Source organism: Lytechinus variegatus, chromosome 3 (genome assembly GCF_018143015.1).
Source record: "Lytechinus variegatus isolate NC3 chromosome 3, Lvar_3.0, whole genome shotgun sequence".
NCBI lineage: Eukaryota > Metazoa > Echinodermata > Echinoidea > Temnopleuroida > Toxopneustidae > Lytechinus > Lytechinus variegatus.
This window is the reverse complement of record NC_054742.1, coordinates 23,467,858-23,487,343: the sequence shown is the minus strand read 5'-3', so window position 1 is coordinate 23,487,343 and position 19,486 is coordinate 23,467,858. Positions and strand designations below refer to the sequence as shown.

The 19,486-nt window shown below is 37.4% G+C and overlaps 1 protein-coding gene across 3 annotated transcripts in view; it reads right to left on the bottom strand.

The window, feature by feature from the left end:
* Positions 1-13,685, bottom strand: part of LOC121410551 (origin recognition complex subunit 4-like) — a 28,735-nt gene extending 15,050 nt beyond the window's left edge. Inside the window, exons 1-6 of one of the 3 annotated variants that reach the window (XM_041602715.1) lie at positions 13,635-13,685; positions 7,444-7,699; positions 6,872-6,962; positions 6,172-6,333; positions 1,836-1,884; positions 660-808 (exon numbers count right to left, since the gene is read on the bottom strand). In XM_041602715.1, coding sequence (XP_041458649.1) covers positions 660-808; positions 1,836-1,884; positions 6,172-6,333; positions 6,872-6,962; positions 7,444-7,616 — 624 coding nt within the window. In that variant the 5' untranslated portion in view covers positions 7,617-7,699; positions 13,635-13,685. Of the gene's footprint in view, positions 1-659; positions 809-1,835; positions 1,885-6,171; positions 6,334-6,871; positions 6,963-7,443; positions 7,700-13,459; positions 13,610-13,634 lie in introns of those variants that run through there. The other 2 variants (XM_041602714.1, XM_041602716.1) reach the window with 2 other exon arrangements.
* Between the last annotated feature and the right edge of the window lie 5,801 nt (positions 13,686-19,486).

Here is a 19,486-nt window from a genome sequence, read left to right as displayed (position 1 = left end):
CATGTGTTAGTGTTCTAAATATGGACAACCAAATGTCATAATTCTTGTGTTTTCTGTCTTATATTTATAGTAGCTTTTGTCACAAGCTTTTCTGGTAAAAGACAAACCCTGTAATTTTCATTCTGAACACAAATTTGAATTAATAAAGTGGGATAAATAGTAGTAAATCAAGCATTTGTCATATTTGGCTACCTTAAGTTGACTATTAATTTGAATTATGGTTTAACAAATTTGTGAATAACTTAAACTTGAACTGATTGACAATCCAATGAAGTATGTTTGTTTGTCTCTGCAATATATGTGGGACCTTCATGATTTGTCTCTGTTGTCTAGTTCATATGAAATGTTATAATTGACCTCTAATTATCATGGTTTGAGCAGTTTAGTGAAGAGAGGAAAGAGCAGAGGAAAATACCTCTAAGAGTTACTAACAAGAAGGTTTATAACGTTACCTAATTGACCTGTTCAAGATTTGTACAACATTTGGCTCCAAGAGTTAGACCACTGATTTAAGATATGGTTTTTAACTGCTTTGTGAATATGGGCTAACAGCAACACCTTAGGATGTAAATACTAGTAAGTTGAACATACATCATATATGCATTTGGCAACTCATATTTGAGCATTGATGATAGTTTGTGAATAATGTCACCACCTACCAGTCTACAGGTAACTCCTATGACTGTGATGGGTGTTTGAGCTGACTGACATACATCAAATAGATTGTAGAGAAGAGTCTGATTCTTATGATGGGCAAATAAATCAAATTCATCTACTATGAAGAGAATGGACTGGGCACCACTTGAATCTGAAAGGATAAATGGAAAATTACAACTTAAAGGATACAAAACAAGAAAGAGGGAAATATCAACAAAGTATTAAAGCTTCAAACGTCCTGAACGGACCAAAAATCGATATTAGCAAAACACAAACCAATGGAAAGCTAACAACTACATCATGTACTAAATACAGCAATGCAAGCTTCATGCATTTCACCGCTTACCAGTTAGATGAGTATTTTGCTTAAGAATAGCTCCAATTATCAGGCTTAAAAAGGCTTTATTGTGTTTTTTTCTACGTACAAACCTTTGGAATCACAACCCTCTTGCTACAATGTGACATCACATAATTCAGGCCGTTAAGAAGCTCAATTAAGTTTATTGTTGAAACATATTAATCTTATATTTTCTTCAACAAAATACTCAGTAATCAAGTGATGAATATGCATAAAACTACATTGTTGTACTTTGTAGCTCATTTATTTTCTGTTTGCCTGAGTCTTTTAAGGATACACACAATCACAGGGAACAATTTACAGTCATAAACATCATCATTGATAATTTGTTTCAACAATTGCAAGAAATATTTCAATATCATTCCCCTTGTCAATTTGCCAGTCTTACTAATTTTTTCTCATTTCAGCTTGACAGTTTGACACAGATTTCATGCATGGGAGCCCATTTCAAATCTATTTTTGTTAATTAGTACAAAGGCCATGCCTTTCATATGCTGTTATTAACAACAAATACAGTTTATGTTTGATTCAATAGTAGCTTGTAAATTCCATACATTGCTATTGTCATGAAACATGCACAGATCCCATGTTTCAAGAATTCCCCTTAGAACGAGAAACTACCTGCTCCTTCTGACATGAGAAGTTGACTTTGAATATTGCAGAAATAAGATGTAGCTTTTGATGTATTTTTCAAATTAGTCAAACTATTCAAAGTTGATGAATCCAAGTCCTAACTTTCAAACTAATTCTAAATAAAAGAATGTTTATCATAACACAATTAAAAAAATGTAAATACCAGTATATAAGGATAGAATCTCACCCTTCTTTAATGACTCAAGCAGGAATGCCAGGTTTTCAGCAAAGGATCCCTGGGATTAAAATAATAAGATACATATAAACTTTTTAAAATATACAAATATTCTTTAAGATGTAGATGAACGGAAATAACCCCTCCCTCTAATGATAAAAAAAATAAAAATCAAGATTAACACAATGTACAATATCTATGTATATCTCAGTGGAAAGAAAACAATAAGAACATAACATCTGATACTCATATGTCTCACACATGAGGGAAGCTGGCTCAGTTGTTAAAGCGTCTGCCTGTCAAACCAAAGGTCGTGGGTTCAAGTCTACCCCGGGCGGATGACTGAAGCCTGCGTTGTGTGTAAACGTCTCTCCCGTTACATAGACGCAGGCTATATTACAGTGGAAAACACTCCATACCTCTGATAGAATGTTAAATGGAGGCCCCGTGTAGAGGTGAGTCACCACCTTTGCAAATTAAGAACTCATTGCACTATTCCTATAATAGGGGAAACCCCCGGAGTAGTGGTCCACCTCCACTCCCCAATGTGTTATATCAGGAGAGACCCACGCGTCATAGTGAGTCAGTTCGCTTTTCGCCTTTCAGGCATAGGTGATGAAAAAAAAATTAATAATATAATAATGAAGTCAAAATGTTATTTCAAATAAAAATACCCATCACAGATGTTAATAAAAACATTATTATATCATGTATTGGAACTTGGAAAAGGTTTTTCATTATTTACTATAGCATATCCAATACACCTACTATTCGCTGAATTCACATCGGAGCAGACAATTAACGAACAAGAATCCATGATCTCTTTTGATGTAGTCTCCCTCTTCACTAACGTACCGATAGAGGGCGCATGCAGTACAGCCCTGCAACGCATGCAATCCGACCCCACATTATCAGAACGTACCACACTTATGCCTGAACAAATAGCCGAACTCCTCGAGTTCGTCCTCAGATCCACATATTTTCTGTACAGAGGCTCTTTCTATGAGCAAACAGAAGGAGCAGCAATGGGTAGCCCAGTCTCAGCGGTTGTGGCTAACCTATATATGGAAGGTTTTGAACAGAACGCTTTGCCCAAGTGTCCTTCCACATGCCGCCCACGGGTGTGGAAGAGATACGTCGATGACACTTTCATAATTGTAAATAATTCCGAAGCAGACAGCCTACTCGCATACATGAACAGCCAGCAACCGTCCATCCAGTTCACTCTGGAGACTGAACAAGGAGGGAAATTAGCATTCCTTGACACGCTAGTCCAAAGACACGAGGGCGGGAAACTTTCCACCTCTGTCTACCGCAAGCCCACTCATACAGACCAATACATACCATATGATTCTCATCACGACAAATCGGTCAAGAAGGGTCTTGTTAAATGCCTGTTCGACAGAGCAGCACGTATTATAACTCACCCACCTGAACTCCCGAAAGAAAGAGCACACATACGTGGCACCTTATACAGCAACGGCTACCCACGCCGTTTTATCAAGAACACTTTCAAGAAAAAACAACCACCAAGGGATCAGAAGGTTTTCAAGACTTGTACAGTCTTGCCATACATAGATGGCCTTTCACAACAACTTAAACGCCGCTTAGAAGGTCACGGTATCCGAACGGTTTTCCGCTCGGACACCACCTTACACAAACAGCTTGTACGCCCCAAAGACCCTATCCCTGATCACAGACGTGATGGCGTAGTATACAACAGCCCGACCGATAGTTGAACGCATTTCTGAACACAAGCGCGATGTTCGGTTGCAGCAAACCGACACATCCGCGGTGGCAGAACATGCTTGGGAGAAGCAACACCACCTAGATTGGGAGGGTGTACATTGCATTGCCAAAGAAAGACATTGGTATACATGCAGGATTAAAGTTGAATTAAGAAGACGATTCAAAATATTGAGATATTTACATTAATAGCAACCTTACAACCCACCAAACACTAAGAGGTGATTCGACCCCCCATTTTCTTTTTTCAAAATAGTGAATTTGAACGATTTATCCCTACTCATTTTCCCTGAGTTCGCTCCTGCAATGCCTACCGAGACGGGTGTTCTTTGACTGTGACGTCACCGGGGGTATCGTAGTAAACAAGGCAGTGCTGTTTTGTGTACTATGCACGTACGCCTTCATATTTACTTTTGTGTCAGAACTTCATTTTATCGCTATTGATTTTATGTGAACGATGTTGAAAGGAAGTAATAATTATCATAAGACATAGTGTCAATAATATGACCCTATACATTGTTAAAACTGTTCTTCTTTGTAGCAATTTTAGACGATTTTAATGCCTTTTTTTCGTTCCGGACTGTGTCCGTGGCGAAACAATCGAATAAACTGCAACCGAAGTTGTATCTGCGAGCCGGAGAACTTGCAAAAAGGAAATGATTGAAATTATATTTATGGCCATACTATTATTCCAAATATGTAAATTCCCTCATAATGATAGCATAGACCCTAAAGGAATAATTTCAAGGCGAATAATATGAAATTTGACCAAGATCTTCTCACCAGTCAATAACGTAGCAGACGTGTTATCATGATATATTTATCCGCGTGTGACGCGGCTCTTGCAAAAAACACAGTTGGTTGCGGAATTGCTTTGTGCCGACCGGCCACCCGCTCCGGCACAGCTAGCTGTCGAGCTGCCGGACCGCATACCTTTCATGCTGTCTTCAACTCACTTGCGAATTGCATTTGTATGTGTGACGGTGACCTCTAGCGTAATTAAATATACATGTAGAAAACAACTCGGGAGGCCGAGAAGAATAGTAAGTTGATTCAAGATTGTTCTGTGGAATGAGCCATGAGTGGAAATGATCCACAGGATATAAAAATGGAGTCAAAGACAAAAGGAAAGAAGAAAAAGACGTCAGCGGATTGCTGCATGGTCATGAACTGCAGTTCGACCATAGAGATATGGGGATGGTCTGGGGGTCGACATACCAGAACACTACCCCACTACAGTGCTGCAGTACACTCAATGCCTGGGTGTACTTGAGTGTATTGTATATAGGCATGCAGCGCGCGCAGAGCAGCTGAGCTAGCCGCCGGAATTACTTTCCAGCTACTCACTTGATGGAACATCGTGATAAAATAAATGAGAAATAGTGAAAATATCATTCAATAACTCACTGTTTTCAATCTTTCATCATGATTTAAGAGTTCATGATAGTTATTCATACTGTTCTTTATACAGGTAAAGTAAAGATTTGTACATATGATTCCTATTTGTTTGATTTGAGTTGCTTTGACAAAAAATTGTAAAATCATCTTTCTCTCTCTGCATAGCATTTCTGTATTACACCCAGGCACCTCTTACACTAAATTCCCTCCGGTGACGTCACACTCAGAGTGATTTTTCTGTACACTCGTCTCTCGGGCTCTGACAGGTGGCTAATTTCATAGACTTTCAAAGAAAAATATTGAGAAGGCAGAAGATTTTTGTGACATGCTATTTGTTTGAACAACTGATATATACTTTATATTATGTGTGGAACCCATATTTATGGAAACTCACCCCCTTCTTAATTCAACTTTAAGGAGGCTATTAGTATACGTCTTTGTCCTAACAACTCCAACAGAGACAGCGGGATCGACATCCCTGATTTCTGGATGCGAACCATCCGACAGCACAATACCCCCTTACCTGGCAGTTCACGCCGACCTGATCGTTCCTGGCCCCGATCGAGGGACCGCTCAGCTAGTCAACCCCCACCCACGGGAAACTAGCGAGCCCGCCAATTTTGGTCTCATTTGCATATTGCCGACCCACGGCGTATTTGCATATACCCCCGGCTTATTTGCATAACTCCTGACCAATCACACAAAGGATCAGTGCCCACCTATTGTTCTCGCGTTTGTGCGTACGGTCTTGGAGATTAGTATAAATAGAGTACGATATCGGACAATTTTCGTCACTTGATAAAGAGTTGCAGCGGCACTCGAAAGCTCGTGAACTTGTAAGCTAGTGAACACTTTTTGCGAGAGTGATCACGAATTTCCTAGGAAGCCAGTGAACACTTTTTGCGAGAGTGATCACGAATTTCCTTGTTGACCATAGTAGATTGCGAGACAAATGAATACCCTCTAGCGATTATTTCAATCCGCAATAATGAACCTATTTAGTATTACACCTACTATTGCTCACAACAACACTAAAAAAAATATATTATTATCATAATAATAATAATGATAATAATAATAATAAAGCAATTTAAGAAGCTTTGTAAAGATTACAAATGTCAACAAAGAACAGACATTGACCTTAAATGATAGTTGCACTGAAGCAAAGTAAAGAAGTAACATGACCCAACTTCTTAGAACTCACAAAGACTTTGTCCTCGGCAACATTCTCCAGTTTGAGTTGTCTTGTAATCTCCTGGATAGCAATCCTATCATCAGTTTGTAGAAGACCATTCAGATGAACCTGAAGCAGATTGTTGGAGACCTTACGGTCCTTCATTACTTCAGCCAACACATGTTTCAGCAACTAGGAAATAAAGACAATGGCCCGCATTCTGAAGTCAGTTTAACTTAAACTCAGGTTGAAAGTTGTGGTTTAAGTATGGGAAGCCAAAAGTATCAAAATTTTTATTAACTTTTATGTTTCTTATGTTTACTGTGCTCTTTTCTGATTCATCGATGAATCCTCCATTTTCTTGAAAAATACTTAATTAAAAAGTGTAATTTTTTTTTCTGACTTGCACTGTAGTTTGATTTTTCTCTATTCATTCAAATTAACATTTTTCTGGGGTGGACTTGACCTTTAAGCGTATGTCTTCTATAAATGATCTCATCTAATGTGGTGATGTGTTATATACCACACTCAACCAAGAATTAAAGTGTGATATTAAAATACACTTGACTCTCTGTGAAACAAACCCTGGCACATGTATCATGCTTAAATGTTCTAAAAACAACTACTGTTTACCTTAATAGCACTTGGCTACCCATAATTGTACCACTGAGTGAAACTTTGGTTTCCCTTAGTATACTACTGTAAATCAAGAATCTCTTCTGATACTAACCATTGACTTTCCACTTCCACGAGGACCTATGACCAATGCAGAGTTGCTTTCCCCTTGGGTCGCACATCGCTCTATGATATTCAACAAATGCCTGTAGAGAAACACAGTCAAGAGTTATTTGAATGGCATCAAACATTTTATAATCATGCATGGGAAATAAACCATATTTTAATTCTTCATGTGAGAAAAATTTGGACTTTTAAAAGAAAAATCAGAGACTCAGAGGATTTCACACTAAAAAGAGCAGACTGATTAAGTTTTAAATAAGTTACATGTGTCTTAAGCTATGCATGTTGCAATAAGAAATTTTTAATGTAATTGTACCCGAGGGTAAAAAAAAAAAAAACCTTAAAAGGGTATAGCTAGAGGCTGCAAATCTGTGTTAAAATTTTACTCCCTGAGCATTAGAGTTGTGGAAGCCAACAGGACCAACACTAGGGCATGAATTTCTACACAAATCAAACATCGGCCTATTGAATTCTTAATGATTTCCACATTCCACATAGTATTCATACTAAGAAAAATGTCAAATTCATCTCTGATAGGAGAGCTACCCAGTAGTCCTTCCTTACTTTCTCTGGTCCTGTAGATTGGGTAGACTGGTTGGAAGTTCAGAACCACAAACTCTGCTCCGTAGGATTCTTTGTACCTCACAGTAAACTTCATCTTCAGCTCCGAACAAGGATGTTGATGGATTTGATTTTTTGCTTGAAATACTCTTCCTACTCTTGCTCTTTGATGGCATCTTGTAGATAACAAATAAGCTAAGCACTTGAAGGATTGTAGTTGGGTCTATATTTACTTCAAATGTTGAGTACAGATTACCACCTGTAGGGATTAAAATTGAGATATCTCATCTAGATAGATAGAGCCATTGCATAATTATACTATTTGTATATAATCAGTTACACAATACAATTATTTCAAAAACTTTTTTTTCATGTTTGCAAAATGTATTGTATTCAGTTAATATAACTTCAATAATTTGGACACTAAATTGCTGCAATACACAATAACTTCACTACCAAGTTAAATTGCAACTTTCCAATTAAGTGATATTCTTGAATAGAGTTTGTGTTGCAGCATGTGACACTCTCTAATCTCTATGCATAAAGAAATCTTATAAAAAACAATTGGGCACATTTAGCATAAGATTACAGCAAATCAAGAAAATTGCCCAATATAAACAAAAGAACTTACCACAAAGAAAAAAAAATATGCTGAAGATCTAGTAATCTGATGGGTGAAGAAGTTTCCTACATTTTTAGTGTATAGAAAGCCTAATATTCTAGAAAACAAGGATGATCCATTTTCAGAACAGTGCCCCTACTGCTAATGTGAAGTTATAAATTAGAATACTTTGGGTTTGGATCTCGTGATTCCACAGTCCTCAGCAATAAAAAAAATGTTCAGTCGGTCTAGATGATTTCTACTTTCCTTCTAAAACATCTATCTAGCCCTAAAACATGTACATCATGGTATAAAACTTCATTTCCGACATTTCTACACTGTTATTTTTGAACAAAAATTAATCAAAAAAATTAGAAAAATATTGTGAAAAGACGGAAGAGCCTTGCCTGATGTTTACGCCGCCACTTTGTTTCCATTGTTCTTCGCCAATGTTACAGACGCGTGCGTCTCTAGAAGCCGCCTGGCTACTCATTCTATGATATGAACAAGTTTGGATCAAACTAGCCTGGGGCATTTTGGGGACTGAAAGTCATATACTGTACGTATGGAGTCACTCCCCACAAACGCCTGGATTTACTTTACATGCCTTTCCGTAGCGGACAGGATTACCCGTGTTGAACGTACATTGTAGACCTAAATCACCAATTTTAGTTTTAGTTTTTCGCCCAAAGTTATGTACATCAGCAAGTTTTACGTTTACTCCCATTTAAAGCATTCTTTACTACTTTTCATTCGCTGATAATGATAAAAATTGAAAGAAGTTAAGAGCAAGAGCGTTCACTTACCCCGTCTCTGTTTACTCCTCCATTTTGATTTCTTTTGTTATTGATACCTACATGTAGATACACACGCGTGCAGAGCTGCAACTTAGATTTAAAGACTGCCAATCGGGATTTAAAAAAAATACTTGCATCTGCCGATAGATATCAGGAATCACAAAATATTTGTTTTAATCGATAAATATCATATAAATTACTTTACATTTATCAACCGAAACAAATATTATACAAATCGCGATTTTTATTGACAAATGCAAGTATTTTTAAATCCAAGTTGCAGCTCTGCACGCGTGTGTATCTAGGTATCAATAACAAAAGAAATCAAAATGGAGTAAACAGCAGGGTAAGTGAACGCTCTTGCTCTTAGCTTCTTTCAATTTTTATCATTATTAGCGAATGAAAAGTACTAAAGAATGCTTTAAATGGGAGTAAACATAAAAGTAAAACTTGCCCATGTACATATGGTTTGGGTGAAAAACAAAAAATAAAATTGGTGATTTAGGTCTAGGTTCACCATGGGTAATCCAGGGGCCCGTTTCTCAACACATGGACAAGTTAGTCATATCTTTATCCACCAACCACGGAGTTAGTTCCAATCTTACTAAACCTGTTTCTCAAAAGGCTTCCTAACTAGAATACCTTGATATCGATACTATCGGTAAAAAGAGCAGACGAGACGTAGCCTTAGTCACAAAATATCATAATTTTCAAAATTAAAAATTATGACAAAATTGCAAATATTGTGATAGATTGGGAAATAAATCTTTTCAAAATATTAGCACACGTGAATTATGCATCATACATACTTAGACCATGAAGACTGGAGCATTCAATTGCAGAGAAAATTAAATTATGAATAATTCATTTCATGACTAAAAAATCACTTGTGGACGTTGGGAGGGGTACCCCCGGGATATCCAATTTTAATAGTTTACGAAAGTAAACCATAATGGTTTTCTTTGTAAAATGATAATTATACGGTCTTTCATGATTCTAAACGTCATCAAAATATAGTTTAACGAAACATTTTTAATCATTGATACCAAAACATACGATATTTGACAAATTATATGCATAAATTAGAGATAGAATTTATCCAACTGTTAATAGGGGTCTGAAAACAACAAATACGAGTTCAGTTATGGATGGCCTGACGTACTGTAGAACCTTTATCGATTAAATCATTTTATTATTTCAAAATGAATGGTTTTGTGGCGTTTAACAACAGTTTTTATAGTTTATTTGTATTACAATTATCATTGAATGCATTATCCCACTTGTTTTGTGATGTCATTTCAACCTCTATGATTGATTACGTAAGATTATAATTTTAAAATTTCTAAGCACTTTGACCCACGTGATGCCATACGTCATTAAGAAAGAAGTTAGGACAGGTTCGGAGGTGTCATAAATATCTAGTGAGGTTGTTGTACCCGATGTTGGTAAAGAGGGCTTCGTGAAACGGTTAGCGGACAAGTAGCTCACTATCTCCGATTTAGTCAAGAAGTTAGACTTATGACGGTGTTGAGAAACGGGCCCCTGGCCTCTACAGCCAGGCATATATAGCCGAGCCAGGCGTTAGGCAGGGCTCCACACTAACCCATTTTTTCTACTGGTCCAACCTATTCATGTCGGACCAGTAGATACCCAGTTTTTCAAATTTTTACTGGTCCGAACCTAAAATCTACTGGTCCCAAAAAGTAAAGAAAACATTTAAAAAAAGGCGCAAGTTTATTTTTCTAGCCTTTCGTGATCCCCCCCCCCCGTAAAACGAAGGAATGAAGGACAAAAAGAAAGCAAGACAGAAACGAAGAGAGTAAGAAAGAAAGAAAGAAGGAAGGAAGGAAAGTCAGAAAGAAAGAAAGGATGGAAGGAAAGAAGGAAGGAAGGAAAGAAGTAAGGAAAGAAGGAAGGAAAGAAGGAAGGACAGTAAGAAAGAAAGAAAGGAAGGAAGGAAAGTAAGAAAGAAAGGATGGAAGAAAGGAGGGAGGAAGGAAGGAGGGAGGAAAGAAGGGAGGAAAGAAGGAAGGAAAGAAGGAAGGAAGGAAAGTAAGAAAGGATGGAAGGAAAGAAGGAAGGAAAGGAGGAAGGAAGGAAGGAAGGAAAGAAAGAAAGAAGGAAGGAAGGAAAGAAGGAAGGAAGGAAAGTCAGAAAGAAAGGATGGAAGGAAGGAAGAAAGGAAGGAAAGAAAGAAGGAAAGTAAGAAAGGATGGAAGGAGGGAGGAAGGAAGGGAGGAAAGAAGGAAGGAAAGTAAGAAAGGATGGAAGGAAAGAAGGAAGGAAAGGAGGAAGGAAGGAAAGAAGGAAGGAAGGAAAGAAAGAAAGAAGGAAGGAAGGAAGGAAAGAAGGAAGGAAAGTCAGAAAGAAAGGATGGAAGGAAGGAAGGAAGAAAAGGAAGAAAGGATGGAAGGAAGGAAAGAAGGAAGGAAAGAAGGAAGGAAGGAAAGTAAGAAAGAAAGAAAGGATGGAAGGAGGGAGGAAGGAAGGGAGGAAAGAAGGAAGGAAAGTAAGAAAGAAAGGATGGAAGGAAGGAAAGAAGGAAGGAAAGAAGGGAGGAAAGGAGGAAGGAAGGAAAGAAGGAAGGAAAGAAGGAAGGAAAGAAGGAAGGAAAGAAGTAAGGAAAGAAGGAAGGAAGGAAAGTAAGAAAGAAAGGATGGAAGGAGGGAGGAAGGAAGGGAGGAAAGAAGGAAGGAAAGTAAGAAAGAAAGAAAGGATGGAAGGAAGGAAGGAAAGAAGGGAGGAAAGGAGGAAGGAAGGAAAGAAGGAAGGAAAGAAGGAAGGAAAGAAGGAAGGAAAGAAAGAAGGATGGAAATAAGGAAGGAAGGAAAGAAGGAAGGAAGGAAAGAAAGAAAGGATGGAAGGAAGGGAGGAAAGAAGGGAGGAAAGAAGGAAGGAAAGTAAGAAAGAAAGGATGGAAGGAAAGAAGGAAGGAAAGAAAGAAGGAAGGAAAGAAGGAAGGAAAGGATGGAAATAAGGAAGGAAGGAAAGAAGGAATGAAAGAAGGAAGGAAGGAAAGAAAGAAAGGATGGAAGGAAGGAAGGGAGGAAAGAAGGGAGGAAAGAAGGAAGGAAAGAAGGAAGGAAAGTAAGAAAGAAAGGATGGAAGGAAAGAAGGAATGAAAGAAGGAAGGAAAGGAGGAAGGAAGGAAAGAAGGAAGGAAAGAAGGAAGGAAGGAAAGAAATAGAGAAAAAAAAATTAAAAGAAAGATTGAAAAGAAAGAAGGAAAGAAAACAGAGGAAGAAAGCTAAAACTATTATCATAAATAATTTGTTTCTTTTTTGGCTCAATTAAAATAGCTACGAAAGAAAGTCAGAAACCAAGTGTATCAACACACATAAATGCATATGTGGGGCTATATGTATTCAGACGATACCACCCGAGACCCGATCTGTTTGAACCAAACAGAAGTGAAAATTTACCCTTTTACTGCTTACAGATGACAGAGTTACTCCAATTTTTAGGAAATATGGACATTATAAGAGCCTTTCATGAGTATGAACCGTGAATTTTGACAGTTCTGTGAGAGATTTCTGCCAGAGTTTAGCCAGGCTTCGTTCGTGCGGCCAGTGGAGAATTCACCATGTGGATTGTGTGGCTGACTACATGTACACTGTACGCATGCTGTATAGTACTCTAGTAACACGTGCGATTCATTCTGTGTGTATTCTGTGTGTGAATTGCAGAATTGAACGGGGGGAAATGGTTTGCTGTGAATTTGACCATTTCTGGAAAAGTTATTGGCCCAACAATGGTTTTTATTACTGGTCATGTCGGACCCTTAAATCTTGCTATTTTTGGAAAAATTACTGGCCCGACAATGATATTTTTACTGGTCATGTCGGACCAGTAAATCTTCCAATTTCTGAAAATCTACTGGCCCAACAGCGATTTTTACCGGTCTGGGACCGTCGGACCGCCGCTAGTGTCGAGCCCTGCGTTAGGGGAGTAAGCCTACGTAAAGTAGATGATTTTTACTCTCCAGGCCAGGCTAGATCAAACGTAGACCAAAAGCTTCAGTCTCTGTTATTTTGGTTGTTCAGCTGAACTCCGTTGGCTTCACTCACCAAATACAGAGACCGAAATGCTAGCGTGATCTGTAGAGGGGACTCAACGGTCATTTACTGCGGCAGCCCGAACACGTACGACACTGTCTGAAGACGTGTCGGGGTCCCTGGGGCAAAACGGCCATATGTTTATGTACTTGTCTTAACTTAAAAGACTTAAGATCGGATAAAACGGGGGAAGTGAATTTGCGCGACAGCCGAGGTAAGTCACTGTTTTTGTTCCTTTTAACTTGAATTTTCTCCGTTTTTTGGCAATTAATGCCAAGACTAGAGGGAATATTAATTTGCATTTTTTTTGGTCGCATTAATTTTCAAAATTTTTATTCATTAAAGACAAAAATTGAAGAGCCCCGACGGGGGGATTTTGCATTGCAAGTCCCCTAATGGTGGCTGCACGATAACTTGCCGTCTGTGTACAAGGAGAAATTTTTTAAAAAATGATAAAAACTCCTCGAAACAGACGGCTGCCAGCTGTCTAGATCAAACGTCGCCTATCAGTACCGCATAAAATTGAGCGTGTGGGACCGTTATAGAACATGAGAAAATTTGTCTACCTCACTTCCTGGGCTCACTTCTCTGTGAAGTCCTTTTTAAGTTAATCATAATCCATATGATGGCATTAAATTCGCAAAATATTGTAATTTGACACAATGTTAGGCCTAAAACTACAGGATGCAAAGTTAGTACAACCACAAACACGGTTCTTTTATTTTTATACCGTAGGCCTACCTTTAAATTTTGCGCTTCCAAAAATCTGACCACCGACTTATAATGTAGCCGAAACGTTCAAACGAAAAAAGAAAAAAGAAAAATGTTAAATTTGAAAGTTTTGATAATCATAACTATTTATAAAAAGGAAGGTATAACAATGATTTGGAATTCCCGAGGCCATTCAATGAAAAGTTTAGGCTAAATGTGTAAAGTAGCCAACTCCAGTAGGATGATTCGTAAAACTTTCAATTAAAAGGCTTGGCCTTTGAAACAATATAAATTATGCTGCCTAGATCCCCGGGGCTAGATCTGGGGAGCATTTCATGAAAGGACTTGTCAGACGTTTTATCCGACAAGTCCTGTTTTATCCGACAGTAACTATAGTAACAGTGCTTCTCAACCAATCAGAATCCAGGAAAGTTGTCAGATCTGACAACTTGTCGGACGAAAATATTGATGAAACGCCCCCCTGCAGTACAATATAAAGATTAAATGTTCAGATTTAACATGATAATTATGCAGAAATATTTTGTGGAATCATAGTCAGTTTTATTTTCATAACACTTCATACTCAATATTACCCTCCGTATCACTATAAACAATGGAGCTCTAAGTTACCGCTCTACTCCGGCTTCCCCCCACATGCATACAGATGCGGGGCTTGAAAGTGCAGGCCAGGCCCCCGAACAAGTTTCGCTACCGCCATTTTGTTTAATCCATTAGAAGCTAAAATAAGCCCCCATTAATATTAATTTCGTACGATGCTACCTCGTCAACTGTGGTTTTGTACGTGTATTAGACAATACGCACATCAGCGCAATGACAAAGGTCAACTTGGAAAATTCATTAATGTATTCATTTTGTTACGCGCTCGTGACGCGAAGGATTCAGCGAATCAAGCAAGCGCAAATCTGAGACGATACGTTGCGCTTTATAAAGTATCGATATCACAAGCGATATCACTTAAAAACAAAACAATGTTTGTATTGTATTGCGTCTTAAAGGCCTATGCTAATTCTAAAAGGGAAGATGAAAAGAGTAGATCAAGTCGCGATTAGGTAAAAAGGTGGGATGGGGGCATGCAAATCATGGTTACTACAATGATGGTATTCATTTTCACTGGTTGAGTATGAATACTGAAAAAATAACTTTCACCACTAAAAGAGTAATTTCTTGTTACAAATTATTGGAGAAGTAAAAAAAATAAAAATCTTCATGGATCCCCGTGCCTGCTTTCTTCTGGCGTCCGTTTCATAATGAATTACACTGAGCTATTTAAACATCGCTATTATTGCGATAACCGTGGGAACCTTGATTATGATTGGTATTCGTAGTTACCATACTAGTACTTGTAACTCATGATGAAACGGGCCCCAGTTTATCATGCTCAATATGTTTCCTGTCCCCTTTATTCTCCAGCATTTCTTACTCTGTTTTTTTTCATTTAATCATTTTCCCACTCATGTTCTTTTGTGCCACCTTTCTCCTACATATGAAGAGCTCAGTTTTAAAACGGGTTAGGTCCATTTTTAATCAAATTTGATTTTTATGTCTTAATTGATTTTTAGTAGCTCTATAAGATGATACCATAAAAAAGTTGAAATTCGCATAAAAAAAGAAAATTCACTTTTTTCAAAAGGGGTTAGGTCCATGCATAATTTTTCTGGAAAATAATATCTTAAAAAAATATGAAGATAAGTAGATTTCTTTTATACCCAATTTTTGAATTTCTAATGGTAGGGTATCATGAAAATCCATTTTCGCATAAGAATATTGCAATATGGGAGAATAAAAAAATGATTTTCTTGGAGTGGCCCTAGCCCCTTTTGCTACTTAACTTTTCATATATTTCCTTCTAATTTTCCCACTTGTTATCTGTCTCCTGGTTTCCAAAAATCTCGTCTTATTTCTCTTCCACCACTTTTGTTCCTACTTCCAACATCAGCTCTCTCACCACCCCTTCTAAATTATCTCTTCATAATTATGTGCCCCTCCATTTATTTCTCATCTCTTTTCAACCCACTTCTCATCACTCTCTCGATCTCCGTCTCATTTTGAATTTTGCCAATTCCAAATCCCTTTCATTTTAGCTCTGTACAAATACTATATGAACACAAATGAAAGACATGAAGGAATTCTCTGGTTAGTGGTGAATTTTATTAATTATCCAGAAATTATCAGAGGATTAAGCTTTACCTTTTTCTTAAGCGTATGTTAATAGTTTGAACCAAAAGAAATTTGTGTTTGTATGCTGGGGGGGGGGCACAATTCCCCCTACTTTTTGAAGCACTGAAAAGTGCCTTTTTATGCAAGAAAATGCCCCATCACGAACGTGTACTGTGTCCCTTTCACCTGATGAGAACCTGTTTTAGGTAATACCAATTAGTGCTCTTCCTTATATGCATTTTTTACCCCAAAAATGCCCCCCCACCCACGTGTTCTGTGCCCTTCCATCTGAGAGCCAAAAGTGCCCCCTCGCCTTCTTGAAAGTGCCCTTACTTGAATAACTGCCCCCTTTTACCCAAGAAAAGTGCTCCTAAAGAATTTATTCTGTGCCCCTTTCACTTGAGAAGGATCTGTTTTATGGTCACCATGACGAGTGCCCTTTGAAACAAGAAAACAATATTTTCATTTCTATGATATACTTCTGAAGGAAATACTGTGTGCATTAAGTTTAATAATTCATGTGAGTGGGGTATATAAGCAGTTTCTTACAGATGGAGGGGGGGGGGGGCTTGAAGGACTCTTGCCCATAGGCGGCGGAAGCGATGGGATAGGGGGACCTGTCCCCCCTAAATTTGAGGTGGGGGACAGTCCCCCCCCTAAATTTTTTGTTGAGAATCTTTTTTTTTGCTTGTCAATTTTTTTTCCTGCGTTCCCCCCTAAATTCAGGTAGACCCCCCCCCTTAAAATTGTTGTTGCCCCCCTAAAATTGTGGTTGACAACCTTTTTTTGCTGGAAATTGTTGTGGTCCCTTCTAAGATTTAGGTGGATAAATTCAGGTGGACCCCCCTAAATTTTTTGCCTTCCGCCGCCAATGCTCTTGCACCCCCCAAAAAAAATCACGACCAAGAAAAAAAGAAAAAGGAAAGCAAAGGGTGAAATATATCATTTTGAATATTTTGTCGAAATCTATCACAAAATTGGATATTTGTTTTTAAAATGTCCAAATTTTGCTCGCTCGCAACTTTTTAAAAATTTCACATAAAACAGCATTTTCCCTGTGCCCCCCCCCCCCACTTTCAAGCAACTTCAATCCGCTGCTCCTATTTGTATGTTTACAGCTTCTCTCTTTGCAACCAATTTTAATGAAAATCAATAAGAAATTTCATACGTCATGAATTTGGGTTGTGATAATTTTTTTTTTTAAATTGGACTTGGAAAAAAAACCTTTTCCATCTTCATCACGTGGTTCCTAAGTCTTCAATGTTGAATAGTTGGATTACTTGAATGAAAACATATGTTACACCAGTCCTGCAGATTGAAAAAATAGAGAAAGAAAATCAATTAAATTGTCATGATTTATAAAACAAATGTTTTAAGAAAAGTGAGACTATGCATATATATGTTTCTTCAACACATACCATAGGAAATCTTACTTCTACTAATTATAAACTTGTACTTCTATAAAGCATATATATCACTTAAACATGTTCTCTGCAGTTTACATACCACTCTCCATTCTAACTACATGTACTCTTTGAAAAAATGACAGAGATTTCTTGTAAATATGAATATATAAATTAACATATGTAAATTATATGAATAGACAGAATTAAAGTTGATATGTTTTGTTGCACAGAATATTTTGATCTGTAATTAAAAACGACAATAACTATAATCTAAAAACAAAATTGAAATGGGTTTTTGAAAGGCAGGTCTATTTGTTGCCAAAAAAAATGTGAACAACCTCCATTATCAAAAATAATCACTAACTAGCTCACTCACTCATATAACCGCTGTAGTTTGTGTTTCTCTTTGTGGTCCAGGCACTGTTCTATTAGGCCTACTTCACCAATTATTTATCATTATCAATCACCTCCATGGAAATTGTCAAACTGCATCATCCTATTAGACAAAATGTAAAACCAAAAAAAAAATCGTAAATCTACAAATATGAAATATGAATATCACACTAAAGAATGAATAAAATGAATTTTATAAAATATAACTCATGAAAAATAAATATTGCTTTGTTTATAAACAAATAGGAAATAAAAAGGCAATTTAATTACTAGTAGATCAAGGACATGACCTAATTTTATAAATTTGCCCAAAGTACATATCTTTTGACATTGGTTCTACTTTAGACTCGAGAGCCTATATATTTAAGAAGTGTATGTTCAGTACAGATCCTACCTCTTTGTGGCTCAGGTTATTTTTATTTAATGTAAACATGGTTAATATTCAATGCATGTTATGGAACTGTAATTTTGAATGGGTTAGTTTAACTTTAATACCTGGATGAGAATCTGCAAAATGATGCATGCACATGATCATCATCTTGAACCACATAGGTAGACCCCTATACTTTTTTCTTGTCCTTCAAACTCAACCTGTTTTTCTTGTTCTTCAAACTCAACCTGTTTGTGAAAGAAAAGAGTACAATAATAAGTAGTGATATTTTTCATGGACGTTTGTATAGGGGAGGGATTTGGGTAAGAGCTGAAATGTGAAAACCTTCATCCAAAAAAAGAATTGCATGACATCCTTCAATTTTATTTTAGAAAATGCACAAAACGGCCTTAGGTAATATTGGTTACTTCTGGCCCTCGCTTTCTGAATTTTAGGTTTCTCAAAATTTTTTCAAATGTCTGCCCCCCCCAAAAAAAAAAATCTGCATCTTTATATTTCAGTTGACTTTAACATAATTTCATCTCATGCACTGGGTCTAGATCTATTTGTAAGAAAGTATAGATCTAGTCCAAGACTCAGAGCTGTGCAACAGCATTCGCGTATCTAAATTACTGGTAGGTCTAGATCTAGATAGTAACGATGTACTCTCGATCTATCTAGACCTAGAAAGTAAAGCTTTGGTTCTAAACTGAGATCTAGGCCTATATGGATTTGATGTCTGACTTTTATTCCTGGCTAAAAGTTTAAACTTCATTGCCATTATTGACCAAGATTAGATCTAGGGCCTAGTCCTTGGTCCACTGTGACACTGACAGACATACTCGTACATGTAAATGGAGTCGTTTAGGCCCAGACTTAGATCTAGGCCTAAATTACAGACCTAGATCATAAGCCCTGGGGCAAGTGTCGCGGGTCGGGAACGTATAATGTAGATGACTAGATTTGAATTAGGTTGGCTTAGAATTAGAAAGCATCGATGAATAAAAGTAAAGTACCGTAGATCTAAGTCTAAAATAATAAGCAACACTAGTTGCTGGTTTCTAACCAAGTTAGAAATTAGATCTAACGTTAGGCCTATCTAGATCTAGGTCCTAGATCTAGCCTATTGTCTTCTATTGATAATAAGACAAACATGCAGAGCAGCATATTATTTCTTACAGACCTCTACAGGAATAACCGTCGTTTCTGGGGATTTATTCAACAATTTCTGACATTAACTATTCGTGAGTGAGCCAACACAGTCCAGCGGAACAACCAAATAGAGAGACTGCAGCTTTTGGTCTAGTTATTTCTAAGACAGTCTATAACTATAGACCCTATTTATAAATAACAATAAGTTAAAATGGGTGGGGGCTAACATTGGCGGCGGAAGGAAAAAAAATTTGGGGCTGTCTACCTGAAATTTTGGGATGGACACATGTAAAAAATTGGAAAAGTGCTCCAAAAAATTTTGACAAGCAAAAAAAAAAAAAAAAAGTAATCAACCTAAATTTTAGGGGGGGGGACAACACACG